Source organism: Monodelphis domestica, chromosome 2 (assembly GCF_027887165.1).
Source record: "Monodelphis domestica isolate mMonDom1 chromosome 2, mMonDom1.pri, whole genome shotgun sequence".
Taxonomy (NCBI): Eukaryota; Metazoa; Chordata; class Mammalia; order Didelphimorphia; family Didelphidae; genus Monodelphis; species Monodelphis domestica.
In genome coordinates, this window is record NC_077228.1 from 116,676,978 (window position 1) to 116,696,569 (window position 19,592).

The following is a 19,592-nucleotide window of genomic DNA, read 5'->3' on the forward strand; positions in this document are numbered from 1 at the left end:
TTCCTTTAGTTTTGCAAGTATAAGTATAGGTTTAATTTTACCTTCTACTCTCTGTAGCAAATGTCCTTGAGGAGACCTATCAGTCTGTGGACATCTAGTTCAGCACATGCCTGTACAAGAATTCCCTGTAAAACACCCCTGAAGAATGGTTTTCCTACTTTTGCCTGAAATCCTCCAGTGAGAGGGAACCTGCCCACTACCTTTTTTTGTTTTAAACATTTAAACATTTACCTTCCATTGGTTCCAAGGCAGAGAGTGATAAGGGCTAGGCAATGGGAGTTAACTAGGATGTATCCAAGGCCAGATTTGAATTTAGGACCTCCCATTTCTAGGTGTGGCTTTTTATCCACTGATCCACCTAGTTGTCCCCTGCCTACTGCTTTCTGAGTACTTTCATTCCAATTTTGGATAGATTTAATTATTAGGAAAATTTTTCTTATATCAAGCTAATTTCACCACTTTGAAACTTCTACTCCCCTCATCCAAATTTCTACCTTCTGAGTCCAAGTAAAACAATTTAATTATTTTTTTGCACATAGATACTCTTCAGATACTTCAAGAGACTCATCTAACATTCCTCCCCTGTTTCTTCTCTAGAGTAATTGTTCCCAGATACTTCAATTGCTTCTTGTACAGTGAATTTAGTTTGTGGTAAGTGTATGAATATGTTTGTGGGAAGCACTTTCCTCACCATTTGGCATCTGATTTTCTTTAAATGCAGTTAATTTTGAAATAAGTCACAGGCTGCACCCTGGAAATGAGAGCTGGGTATCTTAGTTAAATTTGTTATATCTAACTATGGCCTTAGGGGCTGGAAATGCATGGTACTACACAGACTTTTCTGAGAAGCCCACATCTTGCTTTGGTATATATAGTCAGTTTGTGGGAAGCAGAAACAGACTAAATGGCTTCCCAGAATGTCTATGTATACAGAAGAATATCTTTGACATGTTGTCAGTAATATTTCAGCCATTTTTTTATGAGTTCCTTGAATTTTAAGCCAGAGGTAATAGTGAAGAACAAAGTGTCATTTGTTGTCTCCGTTCCCAGATGTGTGCTTGGAAATCTTTGAGTATTATAATCAGAGAAGAGAGTAAAAAAAAGACATGGGCAGAGTCTGACTCACCCATATTACTGACTTTTCAAATTTATTATGGAATGCATAGTGATGGGGGCCTCCTATTGTGGTCTTGGCTGGGGTCTGTGAAACATTTTTTTTGTGAGCTCAGGGACACATTCCTTCATAGATATGGCTATCATCTTTGTAGTTAAAGTTCCGTGAGATATGGGAATGTGAATATAATAGCCTTCTGGCATTTGGGGTCTTCTTGGCAGGTGGTTGGAGTGGTCTGAACTCTTTGGAGATTTTGAGTTTTTGCCCATCTCAGATCATGTTATCTTATGATGTGGGTAGATGGGGGAGAGAGGAGAGAGAGAGAGAGAGAGAGAGAGAGAGAGAGAGAGAGAGAGAGAGAGAGAGAGAGAGAGAGCGCGAGCGAGCGCATACCAACAGGAAAGCAGTTGGGAGAAGAGCCAAGGCTTTCCAGGATAAAGGAAGACAATGGGAGATACTAGAATGAGGCAGAAGGCTTTGATCAATAATGGCAACTTACCTATGAGAATAACTCACCTCCATCACACCAAAGATGGAGGAGAGGCATGGGATTGTTGGGGAGGGGTTGAGCTCAGAGAAGCAAAAATGGAGATCTCGTGGTTCTCCTCTTCTGGTTGAGAAGGGGAAGTTTTGTTCTCCTTAGATACTTATACTGCTAATACAAAGTTAATGAACAATAACAATAGCAACAAAGGTGTCATTAAAATTTGTTTATGGCCTGAATTTCTGACTTAATTCTTAATTACCTGGAGTTAATTTCCCTATTAGAAACTAGACTTAAGGTCTACTAGTAGATATCTAGAGGGTCTATGAACTTGGATTGGGAAAAATAATTTGTCTTTATTATTTTCAGTAACTTCTACCTGAAACTTAGTATTTCTTTTTATTATGAATTTAGGTACCAAATTGTAATGATTTTAACAGTTCATGACTTTGTCACTAGTATATATAATAGATATTTGCATATCACATTAGTTAGAAATTTATTGGAAGTTCAACAACTGCATGAGTCTTTCCTTGTGAAGAACCATCCCACAGTTTAATGTTCTTATTAAAGTTAAATCAATATCAGTCTTCATGCTGATTTCTTTAAAAACCATTAACTAGCCTGAATTTTAAATGTACAGATATATCCCTTCCACATTGGGACTTTCCCCATTGCAGTTTTGATATATTGCAGGTCCGCATAAGAAATGGGAATTTTGGGGGAGTTTTTTGGAAACTGCAGACAACATGTGAAGGCTAGTAGATGACACAGAAAGAGATTAGAAACTCAGGAATACATAAATATATGTATAGTATTGTGTAATGTCAATATATTTTATCTTTTAATATGACAAATATATAATTTTTTCTTTATTTTTTATTTAGTCAATTTAGAACATTATTCCTTGGTTACAAGAATCATATTCTTTCCCTCCCTCCCCTCCCCCACCCTTCCTTTACCCAACATGCAATTTCACTGGGTATTACATGTGTCCTTGATCAGAACCTATTTCCATGTTGCTGATATTTGCACTAGGATGTTCACCCAGAGACTACATCCCCAATCATATCCCCCTCAACCGATGTAATCAAGCACTTGTTTTTCTTCAGTGTTTCTACTCCCACGGTTTTTCCTCTGAATGTGGATAGTGTTCTTTTTTAAAATAATATTTTATTTGATCATTTCCAAGCATTATTCATTAAAGACAAAGATCATTTTCTTTTTCTCTCCCCCACCCCCCATTGCCGACATGTGATTCCACTGGGTATCACATGTGTTCTTGATTAGAACCCATTGCCATGTTGTTAGTATTTGCATTACAGTGTTCGTTTAGAGTCTCTCCTCTGTCATGTCCCCTCAACCACTGTAGTCAGGCAGTTGTTTTTCCTCAGTGTTTCTACTCCCACAGTTTGTCCTCTGCTTATGGATAGTGTTTTTCTCCTAGATCCCTGCAGATTGTTCAGGGACATTACACCGCCACTAATGGAGAAGTCCATTATGTTCGATTATACCACAGTGTATTAGTCTCTGTGTACAATGTTCTCCTGGCTCTGCACCTTTTGCTCTGCATCACTTCCTGGAGGTCGTTCCAGTCTCCATGGAATTCCTCTACTTTATTATTCCTTTTAGCACAATAGTATCCCATCACCAACATATACCACAATTTGTTCAGCTATTCCCCAATTAATAGGCATCCCCTTGTTTTCCAATTTTTGGCCACCACAAAGAGCACAGCTATGAATATTCTTGCACAAGTCTTTTTCCCCATTATCTCTTTGGGGTACAAACCCAGCAGTGCTATGGCTGGATCAAAGGGTAGACTTTCTTTTATCGCCCTTTGGGCATAGTTCCAAATTGCCCTCCAGAATGGTTGGATCAGTTCACAACTCCACCAGCAATGAATTAGTGTCCCTACTTTGCCACATCCCCTCCAGCATTCACTGCTTTCCTCTGCTGTCATGTTAGCCAGTCTGCTAGGTATGAGGTGATACCCCAGAGTTATTTTGATTTGCATCTCTCAGATTAAAAGAGATTTAGAACACTTCTTCATGTGCTTATTAATAGTTTTGATTTCTTTATATGAAAACTGCCTATCCATGTCCCTTGCCCATTTATCAATTGGAGAATGGCTTGATTTTTTTGTACAATTGATTTAGCTCTTTATAAATTTGAGTAATTAAACCTTTGTCAGAGGTTTCTATGAAGGTTTTCCCCCAATTTGTTGTTTCCCTTCTGATTTTAGTTACATTGGTTTTGTTTGTACAAAAGCTTTTTAATTTGATGTAGTCAAAATTATTTATTTTACATTTTGTGATTCTTTCTATGTCTTGCTTGGTTTTAAAGTCTTTCCCCTCCCAAAGGTCTGACATGTATACTATTCTGTGTTTACCCAGTTTACTTATGGTTTCCTTCTTTATGTTTAAGTCATTCACTCATTTTGAATTTATCTTGGTGTAGGGTGTGAGATGTTGGATAGTGTTCTTTTTCATAGATCCCTCCAAATTGTTCAGGATCACTGCATTGACACTAATGGAGAAGTCCATTATATTCAATTGTATCACAGTGTATCAGTCTCTGTGTACAATGTTTTCCTGGTTTTGCTTCTCTCATTCTGCATCAATTCCTGGAGGTGGTTCCAGTTCACATGGAATTCCTCCAGTTTATTGTTCCTTTGAGCACAATAGTATTTCTTTACCAACATATACCACAATTTGTTCAGCCATTCCCCAACTGAAGTGCATCCCCTCATTTTCCAATTTTTTGCCACCACAAAGAGTGCAGCTATGTATTTTGTACAAGTCTTTTTCTTATGATCTCTTTGAGGTACAAACTCAGCAGTGCTATGGCTGGGTCAAAGGACAGAGTCTATTAGTGCTCTATTTGCATAGTTCCAGATTGCCCTCCAGAATGGTTGGATCAATTCACAACTCAGCCAGCAATTCAGTAATGTCCCAACTTTGCCACATCCTCTCCAACATTCATTACTTTCCATTGTTGTCATGTTAGCCAATATGCTAAGTGTGAGGTGATACCTCAGAGTTGTTTTGATTTGTATCTCTCTGATTATAAGAGATTTAGAACACTTTTTCATGTGCTTATTAATAGTTTTGATTTCTTTATCTGAAAATTGCCTATTCATGTCACTTGCCCATTTATCAATTGGGGAATGGCTAGATTTTTTTGTACAATTGATTTAGCTCTTTATAAATTTGAGTAATTAGAGTTTTGTCAGAGGTTTTTGTTATGAAGATTTTTTCCCCCACTTTGTTGCTTCCCTTTTAATTTTGGTTGCATTGTTTTTGTTGTTGTTGTTTGTTTGTACAAAACCTTTTTAATTTGATATAATCAAAATTATTTATTTTACATTTTGTGATTTTTTTCTAACTCTTGCTTGGTCTTAAAGTTCTTCCTTTCCCAAAGATCTGACATGTATACTATTCTGTGTTCACCTAATTTACTTATAGTTTCCTTCTTTATATTCAAGTCATTCATCCATTCTGAGTTTATCTTGGTATAGGGTGTGAAAAGTTGATCCAAATCAAATCTCTCCCATACTGTCTTCCAATTTTCCCAGCAGTTTTTCTATCAAATAGTGGATTTTGGTCCTAAAAGCTGGGATCATTGGGCTTGTTGTAGACTGTCTTGCTGAGGTCACTTTTCACAAGTCTATTCCACTGATTCTCCTTTCTGTCTCTTAGCCATTACCATATTGTTTTGATGACCACTGCTTTATAGTATACTTTGAGATCTGGTATTACAAGGCCATCTTCCTTCACATTTTTTTCCATTATTTCCCTGGATATCCTTGATCCTTTGTTTTTCCAAATGAACTTAGTTATGGCTTTTTCTAATTCAGTGAAAAAGTTTTTTTGGTAGTTCAATGGGTATGGCACTAAATAAGTGAATTAATTTGTGTAGGATTGTCATTTTTATTATGTTAGTTCACCCTACCCATGAGCAATTAATGTTCTTCCAATTGTTTAGACCTAGTTTTAATTGTGTGTAGAGTGTTTTGTAGTTGTATTTATATAGTTCCTGTGTTTGTCTTGGCAGATAGATTCCGAAGTATTTTATATTGTCTAAGGTGCTTTTAAATGGAATTTCTCTTTCTAATTCTTGTTTTTGAGATGTATTGGAAACATATAGAAATGCTTATGACTTACGTGGGTTTATTTTGTATCCTGCAACTTGCTAAAGTTTTTGAATATTTCTATTAGCTTTTTAGTTGATTCTCTAGCATTCTTTAAGTAGACCATATCATCTGAAAAGAGTGATAATTTGGTCTTCTTATTGCCTACTTTGATACCTTCAATTTCTTTATCTTCTCTAATTGCTATTGCTAGTGTTAAATAATAGAGGTAATAATGGGCATCCTTGTTTCATTCCTGATCTTATTGGGAAGGCTTCTAGTTCATCCCTATTGCCAGTGATATTTGCTGATAGTTTTAGATATATACTGTTTGTTATTTTTAGGAAAGCCCTTCTATTCCTATGCTTTCTAGTGTTTTCAATAGGAATGGGTGTTTTAATTTATCAAAGGCTTTTTCTGCATCTTTTGAGATAATCATGTGATTTTTATCGGTTTTCTTTTTTATATGGTCAATTATGTGGATGGTTTTCCTAATACTGAACCATCCTTGCATTCCTGGTATGAATCCTACCTGATCATAATGAATGACCCTTGTGATCACTTGCTGGAGTCTTTTTGCTAGTATCCTATTTAAGATTTTTGCATCTATGTTCATTAAGGAGATTGTTCTGTAGTTTTCTTTCTCTGTTTTTGACCTGCCTGACTTTGGAATCAGTACCATATTTTTGTCATAAAAGGAATTTGGTAGAACTCCTTGTTTGCTTATTCTGTCAAACAGTTTGTATAATATTGGGATTAGTTGCTTTTTGAATGTTTGACAGAATTCATTTGTGAATCCAGCTGGACCTGGGGATTTTTTCTTAGGGAGTTCTTTGATGGCTTGTTCAATTTCTTTTTCTGATATGGGGTTGTTTAGGTATTCTATTTCTTCCTTTGTTAGTCTAGGCAATTTATATTTTTGTAAATATTCATTCATATCACCTAGATTGCCATATTTATTGCCGTATAATTGGGTATAATAATTTTTAATGATTTCCTTAATTTCCTCTTCTTTGGAGGTGAGATCCCCCTTTTCATCTTGGATACTGTCAATTTTGTTTTATTCTTTCCTTTTTAAAATTAGATTGACCAGTACTTTGTCTATTTTATTCTTTTTTCAAAGTACCAACTTCCTGTCTTATTTATTAAATCAATAGTTCTTTGACTTACGATTTTATTAATTTCTCTTTTGATTTTTAGGATCTCTAATTTAGTCTTCATCTGAGGATTTTTAATTTGTTCACTTTCTAGTTTTTTTAATTTGCATGCCCAATTCATTGACCTCTGCCCTCCCTAATTTGTTATATCTCTATATCTCTATATCTATATCTATATCTATATATATATTATATGAACTCAAGGATATAAATTTCCCCTGAGTACTGCTTTGGCTGCATCCCATAGATTTTGAAAGGATGTCTCATCATTGTAATTTTCTTTAATGAAATTATTAATTGTTTCAATGATTTTCTCTTTAACTAACCAATTTTGGAGAATTATATTGTTTAATTTCCAATTAATTTTTGATTTGCCTCTCCACATACCCTTATTAATTATTATTTTCACTGCATTGTGGTCTGAGAAGGTTGCATTTATTGTTTCTGCTCTTTTGTACTTGTTTGCAATGTTTTTATGCCCTAGTACGTGGTCAGTCTTTGTGAATGTACCAAGTGCTGCTGAAAAGAAGGTGTATTTCTTATTTATTTTTCTCCACATATCTACTAACTCTAATTTTTCTAAGATTTCATTCACTTATCTCTCTCTTGTTTATTTTTTGGCTTGATTTACCTAGTCTTGATATAGGAAGGTTCAGGTCTCCCACTAGTATAGTTTTTCTGTCTATTTCATCCTTGAGCTCTACTATCTTCTTTAGAAATTTGGACGCTATGCGATTTGGTGCATCCATGTTGAGTATGGATATTTCCTCGTTGTCTATACTGCCTTTTATCAGGATGTAATTACCTTCCCTATTTCTTTTGAGTAGGTCTAGTTTTACTTTGGCTTTGTCAGATATCATGATTGTGACTGCTGCCTTCGTCCTCTGATGATGCCCAATAGATTTGGCTTCATCCTCTTAATTTTACCCTATGTGTGTGTACCTTTCTTATGCGTGTTTCTTGTAGACAGCATGTGGTAGGGTTTTGGTTTCTAATCCACTCTGCTATTTACTTGTGTTTTATGGGTGAGTTAATTCCATTCACATTCAGAGTCATGATTACCAGCTGTGCATTTCCCAGCATTTTGATTTCCACTCCTAGTCCGGTTATTTCTTCTTTCACTATTTCCTTCTCCACTAGTGTTTTGTTTTTAATTGGTTCCCCTAATTCACACACTTATTTTACTTCCCTTTCAACCCCCCTCTTCTTTTTCCCCTCTTATTTTCTCTACAGTCTTTTTAAAGTTTCTCTCCACCCTTTCCCTCCCTTGTATTGCTTCCCTCCCCACCAGTCTATCTGTTACCCTTCTACTTCCTTATAGGGCACAAATCAATTCTCTGTCCCAATGTATTTGATTGTTCTTTCCTCTTTGAGTCAATTTCAATGCACTTAAGAAATGAGTATTTCCTATCTCCAAGCTCTTTACCCTTTCAGTATATTGATGTTCTCTCTCCCTCCCACCATTCGCTTCTTTGTGGCATATAATTTTACCCCATTTTTGTTTCTTTTCCCATTTCTCTTGGTATTAACCTCTTCTTAAAACTCTAGTTTTGTGTGTGTGTGTGTGTGTGTGTGTGTGTGTGTGTGTGTGTGTATACACATATATTTATGCATATATATCTATATACATATTTATGTCTTGGCATTTCATCCTATATAGTTTGTTACTGTTCCCTCTAAGTATAATTCTTCTAACAACCCAGGTGATAATAACAATTTTAAGAGTTATTAATATCCTTTTTTCTTGTAGGGATACATATCATTTTAACTTATTGGGTCCCTTAAGAAAATTTTGTTTGTTTATTGTTTTGTTTTGTTTTTGTTTTTTACCCCCTTTCTTAATTACATTTTGATGATTCTTGTGAGTTCTGTATTTGGGCATCAAATTTTCTGGTCAGGTCTGCTCTTTTCTTTACAAATGCTTGGAATTATTCTATTTTATCAAATGACCATACTTTCCTCTTTAAGAATATAGTCAGTTTTTTCTGAGTAGTTGATGCTTGGTTGTAGACCTAGGTCCCTTTCTTTCTGGAGTTCCATGCATTTCAGTCCTTCAATGTAGATGCAGGAAGAACCTGTGTTATCCTGACTGTAGTTCCATGGTGTCTGAATGACTTCTTCTTAGCAACTTATAATATTTTTTCCTTTGTCTGATAGTTCTTGAATTTGAGTAAATCATTTCTGGGTGCTGTCAGTTGGTCATTAAGTACAGGAGGTGATCTATGGATTCTTTCACGTTCCACTTTTCCTCTTGTTCTAGAATTTGGGGCAGTTTTCTTGGATAATTTCTTGTAGGATAATATCCAGGATTTTTCTTTTGTCATGGTCTACTGGTAGACCAATGATTCTTAAATTGTCTCTCCTGGAATGATTTTCTAAATCTTCTGTTTTGTGACAGAGGTGCTTTGTATTTTCCTCAATTTTTTCATTCTTTTGATTTTATTTTATAGTGTCCTGCTGCCTTATGAGGTCGCTTGCTTCTAATTCTTGTATTCTGATTTTTAAAGACTGGATTTTATCCCTGGCTTTTCGGTCATCCTTCTCCTTCTGGTCTGATCTTCTTTGGAGGTCATCTTTCATCTTCTTTGCCTCATCTTTCATTTTCTTTGCCTCATCTTTCATTTCCTTTGCTTCATCTTTCATCTTCTTTGCCTCATCTTTCATCTACTTTTCCTCATTTTCAAGCTGATTAATTTTGGCTTTCAAGACACTGTTTTCTGTTTCCAGATGACTTATCTTGCTTTTTAAGTTCTTTTCCCAGTTGTCTTCAGCCTCTTTTAATTGTGTTTTGAATTGTATTTTTAGTTCTTCCAAAGCCTGTATCCAATTCACTGGTTTTTTTTTTCTTGGTTTTCCCTCAGCATTGTGTATTCTGTTTGCTCTTTGTTCATTGTCTGTACAGAAGCTGTGGATTGTAATTTCTTTCTTCTTTTTCTCTTGTTTGCTCATCTTTACCCATTCTTTACTCCCCGCAGTTGTCTTTGCTCTTTCTCCTTTCATTTTTGTTGGATCTGTGGTTTGGGCTTTTCTGTTAGCCTTCACCCTTGGAGCTTAGTCAGTAAATGTCTCAGTGCAGTCTGTGGGGGAGGGGTGTTGGAGCTTGAGCTTCTCTAACCTCTTAAGGGTTTAATGGGATTAAGTCCAACTGGATTGAGCTGGATGTGCCCTGAGGCAAAAACCTAGGGAAGAGGGGGAAATATGGAGTGTCTCTGGTGCTTCAACCAGGCTGCCCGCTCTGCTCTTCCTCTCTAACTACTTTCCCACTGCCTGTGCCCAATGTTCTGAGACTGGCACAGCCTTGCCCAAAAGGTACTCTCTCCAGACCAGCACCCTTATCCACCCAGAGTTTCCAGCTACTGCTGAAGACTCAGCTTTCTAGGTGGGGTAGGGGTCCTGGGGTCTTCATTTTTCCTTCCCCTTAAACCCAAGTATTCTCAAATTCAGGATTTTGGGGGGCATACATTTTAAGTTGAGTCCAGCAAGAGGGTTCCTTAGCTCTGTCTTTTTTTTTTTTTAGATTTGGTTTTCAGTCCCCTAGGAGCCTTTGATTTTTAATTGGTCAGGAAGGGTTTTCAGAATTCTGAACTTTCACTGCCTCTAAGCTGCCATCTTGACTTCACCTTCAAAATGTCTCTTTTAAAGATAAAATAAGTAAAAAAAAGTTTACAGAAGCCAACAGATGATATACAAAGGCTTGAAATGTTAACATTGATCTACCTATAGTCTATGGTCAAATAATTAAACCATATTTTATAATAGGAGACTGTAAAACCCCATAAAAGAAAAAGAAAAAATTCATACTACTGTTCTGGTATGAAGGGAGGGCCAAAAAATTTTATGCACATTTTCCAGATCATGGGGTAGCCACACTCTTGTGTCCCTAAACTCTACAACATGGAAGGGATATTTATATTGTCTTATTTACTATATTAATAAAAGTGCATATTTTATTATTACAAATATATTTTTTAATATTTTGATAATTGTATTTCAACATAACTGGCATATTTTACAATTCCATGTATTTTATTTTATACATTTAAATACATTATTCTGAGAAGGGGCCCATAAGCTTCACCAGAATGACCAAGAGATTCATCACACACACACACACACACACACACACACACACACATACATTCACATACAATTTAATATTCCCTGCTCTAAAACATACTCTTTCTAAACAATAGCAATAACAAGCATTTACATAGAACTTTAAGATTTGCAAATCAATTTACAAATATGCTTTCATTTGCTTCCACAATATTTCTGGGGGTATTTGTTATTGTTATCCCTATTTTATAGGAGAGAAAACTGAGGCAGTGATTTTTTTTCTCACATGATCACACAGCTACTAAGATTGAGGCTAGATTTGAATTCAAGTTTTCCTAATTGTTGCTCACATACTCTATCTATTCTGCTACCTAGATATTTAACATGTACTCAAGATTTTTGTTCAGAAACCCCTTAATGAACTAGCAGACAAGTGCAAAGAGCTGGAATGTGTCATTTGGGCATAGGAAGTCACCATGATACCTTTCACCATCCTGCCTTCCATCCTGGGAATGCACTCCATATTAATAATGACATTCCTAAAATGTGATGCCCAGAACTGATCATAATACTTCAGATTCTGTAAATACTGAAGCTTCTCAGTTTCTAAAGAGGAAGGTTGAGGAGGGGTCCCAATGGAAGTTGATGAAATCATCAAGGCTGAAAATGTACTTGTTTACCAGACTCTTTAATATCTGAATCAGACAAGTGAAAGAATAAATGGCTGTTCTGTACCACATAAGAATGACTATTCCATACCACAAAGAACTCTGAATATTTATAGAAATGGAAGTTATTAATTTCAGTGCTTTGATAAATATTTTACTGCTCCAAATTCCTGACATCAGTATAATATGCCTTTTGGTAGAGTAGGAGTCAATCTTGGGAGCCCTGAGATGGATATTTCTCTTTTGTATTTATTCTTTTTAAATATATATATGCATATATATGTTTATTTTACTAAGTAGTCCCTAATTACATTTGACAACATTTTAATATTCATTAAAAACATTTTTTGAGTTCCAAATTCTCTCCTTGTCTTTCATTCCTCCTCTAACCTTGAGAAGGCAAAAAATTTAATATTGATTAGACATATGAAATCATGCAAAATATATTTCCATGTTAGCCATATGGCAAAAGAAAGAATATGCACAAAAATACTCCAAGAAAAATAAAGTAAAAGAAAAATAATGTGCATCAAGTTGCACTAAAAATTCATCAGTTGCCTCTGGAGGTAGAGAGCATTTTTTATCATGAGACCTTTAGAATTGTCTTGGATCTTGTCATTATCTTGATCAGAGTTGCTCAGTCTTTCACAATTTATCCTGCATACAATGCTCTTTTGCTTTTGCTCATTTCATTTTGAATCAGTTCATATAAATCTTCCCAGGTTTTTCTTAAACCATCTTGTTTATAGCATGATAGCATTCCTTCACAGTCATATACCACAACTTGTCCAACCATTCCATTCAATTTCCAATTCTTTGCCACCGTGAGAGGAGCTGGTATTTTTGTACAAATAGTTGTTTTCCATTTTTTCTTTGACGTCTTTGTATATAGACCTAATAGTGGTATAGTTTTACAGTTCTTGTATTTATTCTTTATCTACTTAACTATGTATAAGCTCACTTTTGTTTCTATACCCAGTACTTGGTACTGTGGCTGGCACACTGTAGATATTTAACATATGACTGTTGATTGATGTGACCCAATAAGGGCAGAGTTCAGTGGAACCACCCTCTTCCTTGCCCTGGTTGCTATACCTCTGTTGTAAATATAGTCTTTTAAAAAAAAATCCTTACCTTCTGTGTTAGAATCAATACCGCATATTGGATCTAAGGCAAGAGAGCAGTAAGGGATAGGCAATGATGGTTAAATGACATGTCTAGGGTTATAAAGCTATGACATATTTGAACTCAGGACCTCCTGTCTCTAGGGCTGGCACTCCATCCACTGAATCATCTAGCTGCCCCTGTGAATATAGTCTTTGGGTTGACTCATGTTGAGCTTGGAGTCCACAAAAACTCTTGGATCTATTTCAAGTGAATTTCTGCCTAGTCAAGTGTCCCCTATATTGTACCACTGAAATTACTTTTTGAAGCCAGGTAAGAATTTATGGTTATGTATGCATGCATACACACACATACATATAAGGCAATAGGTTCTCCTTGCCCAAGGCAAGCTGAACCAACCCCGTTTTAGCTAGAGTTCTGATTAATGGATGCTATTCTTCTTGTAGCTCATGAAAAGGAATTGGACCAAGAGTTTGAGCTGGAGACAGATACTTTATTTGGAGGATTAAAGAAGGTAAGCACTATATGATTGGCTATAAGTCTTTCTTTGAACTCTTTGAATGTTTTGCATCTCCTTTGTTCCCCCTATTATTATTGGTATATTATTTAACAGCTGGAATGAAACATCTCTTTTGCTGCAAGAGAGTTGTCAAGTATTTATCAAGAATATACTATATGCACTATACTAGGCTCTGAGGATATAAAGTAAAACCTGCTGGCCAGCGGCTGTTATAAAAAGAATATTCCTTTGTGGATTGGGGCTTGAGAAGGAGCAAGGAGTCTGAGAAAATGGGTGAAGAATAAAGGAACACAGACAAGTCAATATTTTTGATAGGGCAGGCGTGAATCCCTATGACATTTTCCTTGGAAGAAGAATTAAAGGAAAATGTGAGAAGTTTGCAGACACGTGGAAGTAAGGATTCCGAGATAGAAAGCAATGGCCAAGAGATGCCTTAGGAAAGATAAAGAGAAAGACAGTAGTGAGAACTTCAAGGAATGAATATGGAACAATGCATAATTAATTCAGATTGGATGGGATGACTATGATGACATCTTTTGGGCATGTTGTCTTCAACCCCTGCTTTACAAAGGAATTTGACTGCACAAAATGTTAATGAGTTTGCCTTGAACAAAGGCAGCATGGCTAGGTCAAGAGTCCGCCGACAAATATCAGAGTTCAAACCTTGTGTCTGAAGACACAATATCCATACATCATTTATATTTCTTAGATGTGAATATGCTTGGAATGCTACATAAAAAAGGCAAAAAAACCCCAAATCCAAACAAAAACAACCTATTCTTACTCTAAAGGAGCTCACAGTCTAATGGGGGACACAACATGTAAATAATATTAACAGAATAATATACAGGATAAATAGGAAATAACCCCAGAAGGAAGGCACTAAGCATTTAGGAGGATAAGCTTCCTGTAGAAGGTAAGATTTTAGTCAATTTGAAGGAAGCCAGGGAAGCTAGAAAGCTGAGACCAGGAGGGAGAGAGTCCCAGGAATGGGGGGACAGCCAGAGAAAATGCCTGGAATTAGGAGATGGATTTTCCTGTGTGAAGAATAATGAGGTCAGTGACATCAGATTACAGGATAGACACATGGAGGGAAATAAGATGTAAGGAAACGGAAAGATATAGAGAAAGAAAAGCTCTTTTAGTATATTACCAGTATTTCTTACCAGCCTTACCTTTGGGTAGGGAGTCATATCTTAAGATTTGTCCTTGGTCTCCTACTCTTTGGATTCATAGATCCTTTGCTACATACACAATGGCCCTTATTTGTTTTTTTTTCAATTATTTGTGAATATCTACCTTTTCTAAAATGCATACAATTCTGTTAAAATTTCTCTTTTCTGGTAGAGGTAACTTTACCCATGACCCTTTATGACCTTTGCTAGTGAGTCCTAAATTCTTGAAAATCTGCCAGCCTGGAAAAGTGTCCAATGGATTATACAACTGGGTTTCACACATTTGAAGTATTTTCAACTCTTGGAACTCTCCCTGTGGTTGACTGGCTCTTCCTAGAAATTCTCTTTTTAGAAGGGAGCCCAGGCCCAGACCCAGGCCAGTTATGCCTTCATTCCTTTTCATGCTGCACCCGACCCTCTTGGACTTTCTTGATTCTCTCTACAATGTTGTTTATTCTCTCTCCTTTTTTCAGTTCCCTTTTTATGTGTTCTCTTTTCCCATTAGAATGTAATCTCTTTAAGGCAAGGACTATCTTTCCTTCTGCTTGTATTAGTATTCCTAGCACTTAACAAAGTACCTGGTACCTAGTACAATTAATTCTTGGGGTAAGAATGCACCATTTGACAAAAATTCCTGGGAAAACTGCAAAATGGTTTGGAAGGATTAGGCATCATCACTATTTAATAAATTTTCTGATATGACTTGAGCAGGACAGAGTTCAGTAGGACTGGTCCTCTCCCTTGCCCTAGATGCTCTATGTCTGTTGTGAATATGGTCTTCAAAAGTCTATACTGTCGATAAATGTATTAATTTGTTTTTAGTCATAGCAACTTTGTTCTGGAAAAAAAACCTGTAATTTCATACATTCAGTTTTTTCAGTCTCTCTTAGTGATGAAAATATCTATCTTGATAAAATGTCTTGAAAATACTGAAGAAAAAAGTTCTGATATTTTCAACTTTTGCAGACTGTTAAATTCTACTTAGAATTGTAGCAAATTCAGCTTGGTTTCCATTTTTGGGAAAGAGGTTGCATTTGCTCTAGTTATAATTTGCTTTTTCAGAAGTAACATTTTCATTCTTTTTTGTGGGGTGAAAATCAACCTGTGCTCTTGGAGGCCATGCCAGGGGACAGATATTCAGATAGGTCTTAACAAGGATCCTTGAAGAAGCCTAGTATTGGACAAAATACTGCTATCTGAGGTTATTCTAATTAAATGTGAAGTGTCTCATTATTATGTTGACTGCAAAGTGATAATTTTTGGTCATAGTAACTCTTGAAGACCTTCTCCTCTGCATATCACAGAGGGGCTCCATTCTATGTTGTTAGAAACTACTTAGGCTGAAGAAATAAAATTTTAAAATGTTGATGTAACTGTTATTTATTATCAGAAGCAATAGCCTATCCTTTTCAGTGCTTTACTAATCTCTTTTCATGCCAAGTTATTATGTAGAATAAAAAGATTATAGGACCTCAGATTCAGAGCTAGATTTAACCTTAGATATCTTCTAGTTGAGTAAGTCCATTTTATAGATGAGGAAATTCCCCACTCCTAGGGTAAGTGAGTTATCCAAGATTATATAGATAATAGATGTCAGTTGATTAATCATCAGCCATTTATTAAACACGTACTATGGTGTTCAGCATATAAATAGTGGTAGTCTCTCGGTGACCGAGAATGACTATTGTCTTTGTGCATTATCCTCCATTGATGTACCCTCATGTGGCTTTGGAGTCCAAAGGCTGAGGCGCAGAGTTTGTGGCACATGGGGCCTGGGATGCCAGTTGTTAGGGAGGTGCGGTTGTGGCCTGGTGTCGGCGTTCACGCGCAGCAGCAAGACATCGACGTCGCTCATCTCAAAGGTGGCGGCGGCATGGTGAATGTGGGTTCTCCAGCTGCTTCTGTCAGAGGCAGCGAGTTCTAGTTGCTTTGGTGTAATGCCAGCCCACTTCAAGTTGGACTTTAGCTGATCCTTGAATCTTCTCTTTGGCCGACCTTGTTTCCTGAGTCCAGCTGGCAGTTCACCATAGAATACCTGTCTTGGTATTCGCTGTGGGTCCATGCGGAGGACGTGTCCAGACCATCGTAGCTGGGTTTTGAGGACCATGACTTCGATGCTGGTGGAGTTGGCTCTGTCGAGGACTTCCTGATTGGTGATTCGGTCCTGCCATCGGATCCTCATGATTGACCGGAGGGAGCGTTGGTGGAATTGCTCCAGCTGTTTCATGTGCTTCCGGTACAGTGTCCAGGTCTCACAACCGTACAGGAGCGAGCTGAGGACCGCTGCGTTGTACACTTTGAGCTTCGTCGCAGTGCTTACACCGCTGTGTTGGAGGACTTTGTAGCCGCCCGAGTGCCTGGCTGGCCTTTTGGATCCTGGCATTAATCTCGTGGTCTAGGGACCCGTCGTTGGCGATGGTGCTGCCCAGGTACTTGAAAGTGTTGACGTTAGAAAGCTGCGTGCCGTCGATTGTAATGCACGGTTGGTTCGTTGGCCTCCCTGGTGCAGGTTGGAAAAGCACCTCTGTTTTGCTGAGGCTGATAGTCAGGCCAAACAGTTTTGTTGTGGTGGAGAACCTGTCCACAATGGTTTGGAGATGATTTTCTTGGTGGGCCATGAGAGCACAGTCAGCTGCAAAGAGAGCTTCCAGGATGAGTCCCTCTGATGTCTTTGTTTTTGCAGTCAGGCTGCGAAGGTCAAATAGTGAGCCATCCAGTCGGTATTTGATGTAGACGCCCAGGTCTAGATCCATCACAGCATGTCGTAATACTTGAGTGAAGTATAGGTCGAATAGTACCAGAGCGAGGACACATTCTTGTTTCACTCCATTGGAGATGTTGAAGCGATCGGAAGTCTCTCCACCAGATAGAACTTCTCCTGTCATGTCGACATGAAAGAGCTGGATCAGTTTGACGAATTTTGCTGGGCAACCGAGCTTGCTAAGGATCACCCACAATGCATCCCTGTTCACTGTGTCGAAAGCCTTTGTCAGGTCTATGAAGACAATGTAGAGACTCAGGTTCTGCTCAAAACATTTTTCCTGCATTTGCCTCACCATGAAGACCATGTCGATGGTGCTGCGATCTGGTCAGAAACCACATTGTGATTCAGGCAGGTTCTGCTCTGAAACAGATGACAGGAGGCTGTTGAGTATAACACGGGTGAGGATCTTTCCAGCAGTGGAGAGCAGTGAGATTCCTCTGTAGTTGTCACAGGCTGCTCGTGCACTTTGTTCTTGTATAGGGCTACAATGGAGGTATCTCTGAGTTCTGGGGGCATGTCTTCCTCTTCCCATATGCTGCTCAGCACTATGTGGAATGCCTGGAGTGCCTTTCCATTTAAGGCCTTATACACCTCGGTTGGGATCCCGTCTTTACCAGGTGCCTTGCCTGCACTCATTTGTTTAATGGCTTTTTGGACTTCCTCTATTGAAGGAGGGACGTCAAGTTGTTCAATGGTGCAGTTTTGGGGGATCTGGTCAAGGGCGCTTTGGTCGACTGAAGAGGGTTGGTTGAGAAGCTGACTGAAGTGTTCTTTCCACCTGTTGCTGATGCCTTTTTTATCTTTTATGAGAGTGTCACCATCAGAGGACTGCAAGGCAGTGGTGGTGGGTTTTAATGGCCCATAGACAGTCTTGAGGGCACTGAAAAATTGTTTGTAGTTTTTTGTATCAGCAAAGCGCTGGATTTCTTCTGCCTTTTTTTCCCACCATTGGTCTTGCATCTTCCTGATCTCACACTGTGCTGTGGCTTGGAGAGACTTGACTCTGTCCTTTTTAGGAGCAGAGTTTGGGTTATTTTGCCACTCCATAAAGACTTTGTTCTTTTTGCTCAATAGGTCTTAAATAGCAGTGTTGTTCTCATCGAACCAGTCCTGGTGGTTGCGTTGTTTGGGGCCTAGGACTGCCTTTGATATTTCCTTCACTGCGTCTCTGAACTGGTTCCATTTCTCGGTTGAGCTTCTAGTGAGTGGTCCCTTGGCAGACAGCTTGTCATCCAGGCAGGACTGGAATGTTTGCAAATAAGATGGATCTCTAAGACAACTCACGTTGTAAAATGCGCGAACTGTCTGGGCATGTTTTGGATGGCGAGGCGCAATGCGCATTTGAAGAGTTGCTCTAACCAATCGGTGGTCTGTCCAGCATTCAGCTCCTCTCATGGCTCTGGTGATCTGTACATCCTGGATGTCTCGCTGGCATACAATGATGTAATCAATGAGATGCCACTGTTTTGATCTTGGGTGAATTCACATTGTTTTATATTTGTTTGCCATTCTGAACACAGTGTTCGTGATGATGAGTTCGAACTCTGAGCATTTGCTGAGTAGCAGTAGGCCTTCGTTGTTCATTTTGCCCACGCTGTTTTTGCCAAGCACTCCTTTCCATCTTTCATGGTCCTGGCCAACACGGGTATTGAAGTCTCCCAGTAGTATCAGCTTGTCATTTGTGGGCACTGAGTGCAGGACGGCACTCTTGGTATTGATAGCCAGGCCAACACCGTGGATTCTGTCTTCATTTGAGGCTCTACCTTTCCAGAAGAAGGTGTATCCAGTGGTGGGTTCGCTGAGTGATCCCTCCTCTGGTAAGCATGTTTCGCTTAAGGCTGCGATGTCGATGTTATATCGCGCCAGTTCTTTACCGATTAGAGCTGTTCTTCTCTCAGGTCTTGGGGTATTCTCTCTATCAAGTAATGTCCTGATGTTCCATGCTCCTAGTAGGAGTTTCTTTGTATTTTTTCTTTGATTTCGACTGCTTAAAGGGATGACCTGCCAGCCGTGGTGTGCTGACCGCGTGTTTGTAGGGCAGGCAATGTTTGGGACACCTTTTCTAATCCCCTCCCTTGATTAGGGTGAGCAGTGCTGTCCTAGAGAGGGCTTCTCAGTCGCCCAGGATGCTGCCGAACGTCTCTGCTGCCCTACAGACCTGAGAGACCAGTGGTCCGTGGGCCGCCTACATGCAGGATCGTGACTACAACTGCCAGTTGTCACCTCCACTGTTGCGTCGTCACTCCCCCATCACCGCAGGTCTTGAAGAGGGTGGACAGGGTTAGGATAGATGAGTGTGCACGAAGATACTTGTGCATGAAGGAGATTTAAGTGGAAAAGTCGATGCACAGAGACAGTCCCACTCTCTCAGTGTTGGAAGCCTGGGTCCAGTGGCAC

At 38.4% G+C, this 19,592-nt stretch overlaps 1 protein-coding gene across 1 annotated transcript in view; it reads left to right on the plus strand.

Annotated features, from left to right (window-relative positions):
• HHAT (hedgehog acyltransferase) overlaps positions 1–19,592 on the plus strand; it is a 560,175-nt gene that overhangs the window by 45,595 nt on the left and 494,988 nt on the right. The window contains exon 3 of the mRNA XM_001366441.3: positions 13,183–13,250. Within this exon, the coding sequence (XP_001366478.2) occupies positions 13,183–13,250 (68 nt within the window). The remainder of the gene's footprint in view (positions 1–13,182; positions 13,251–19,592) is intronic.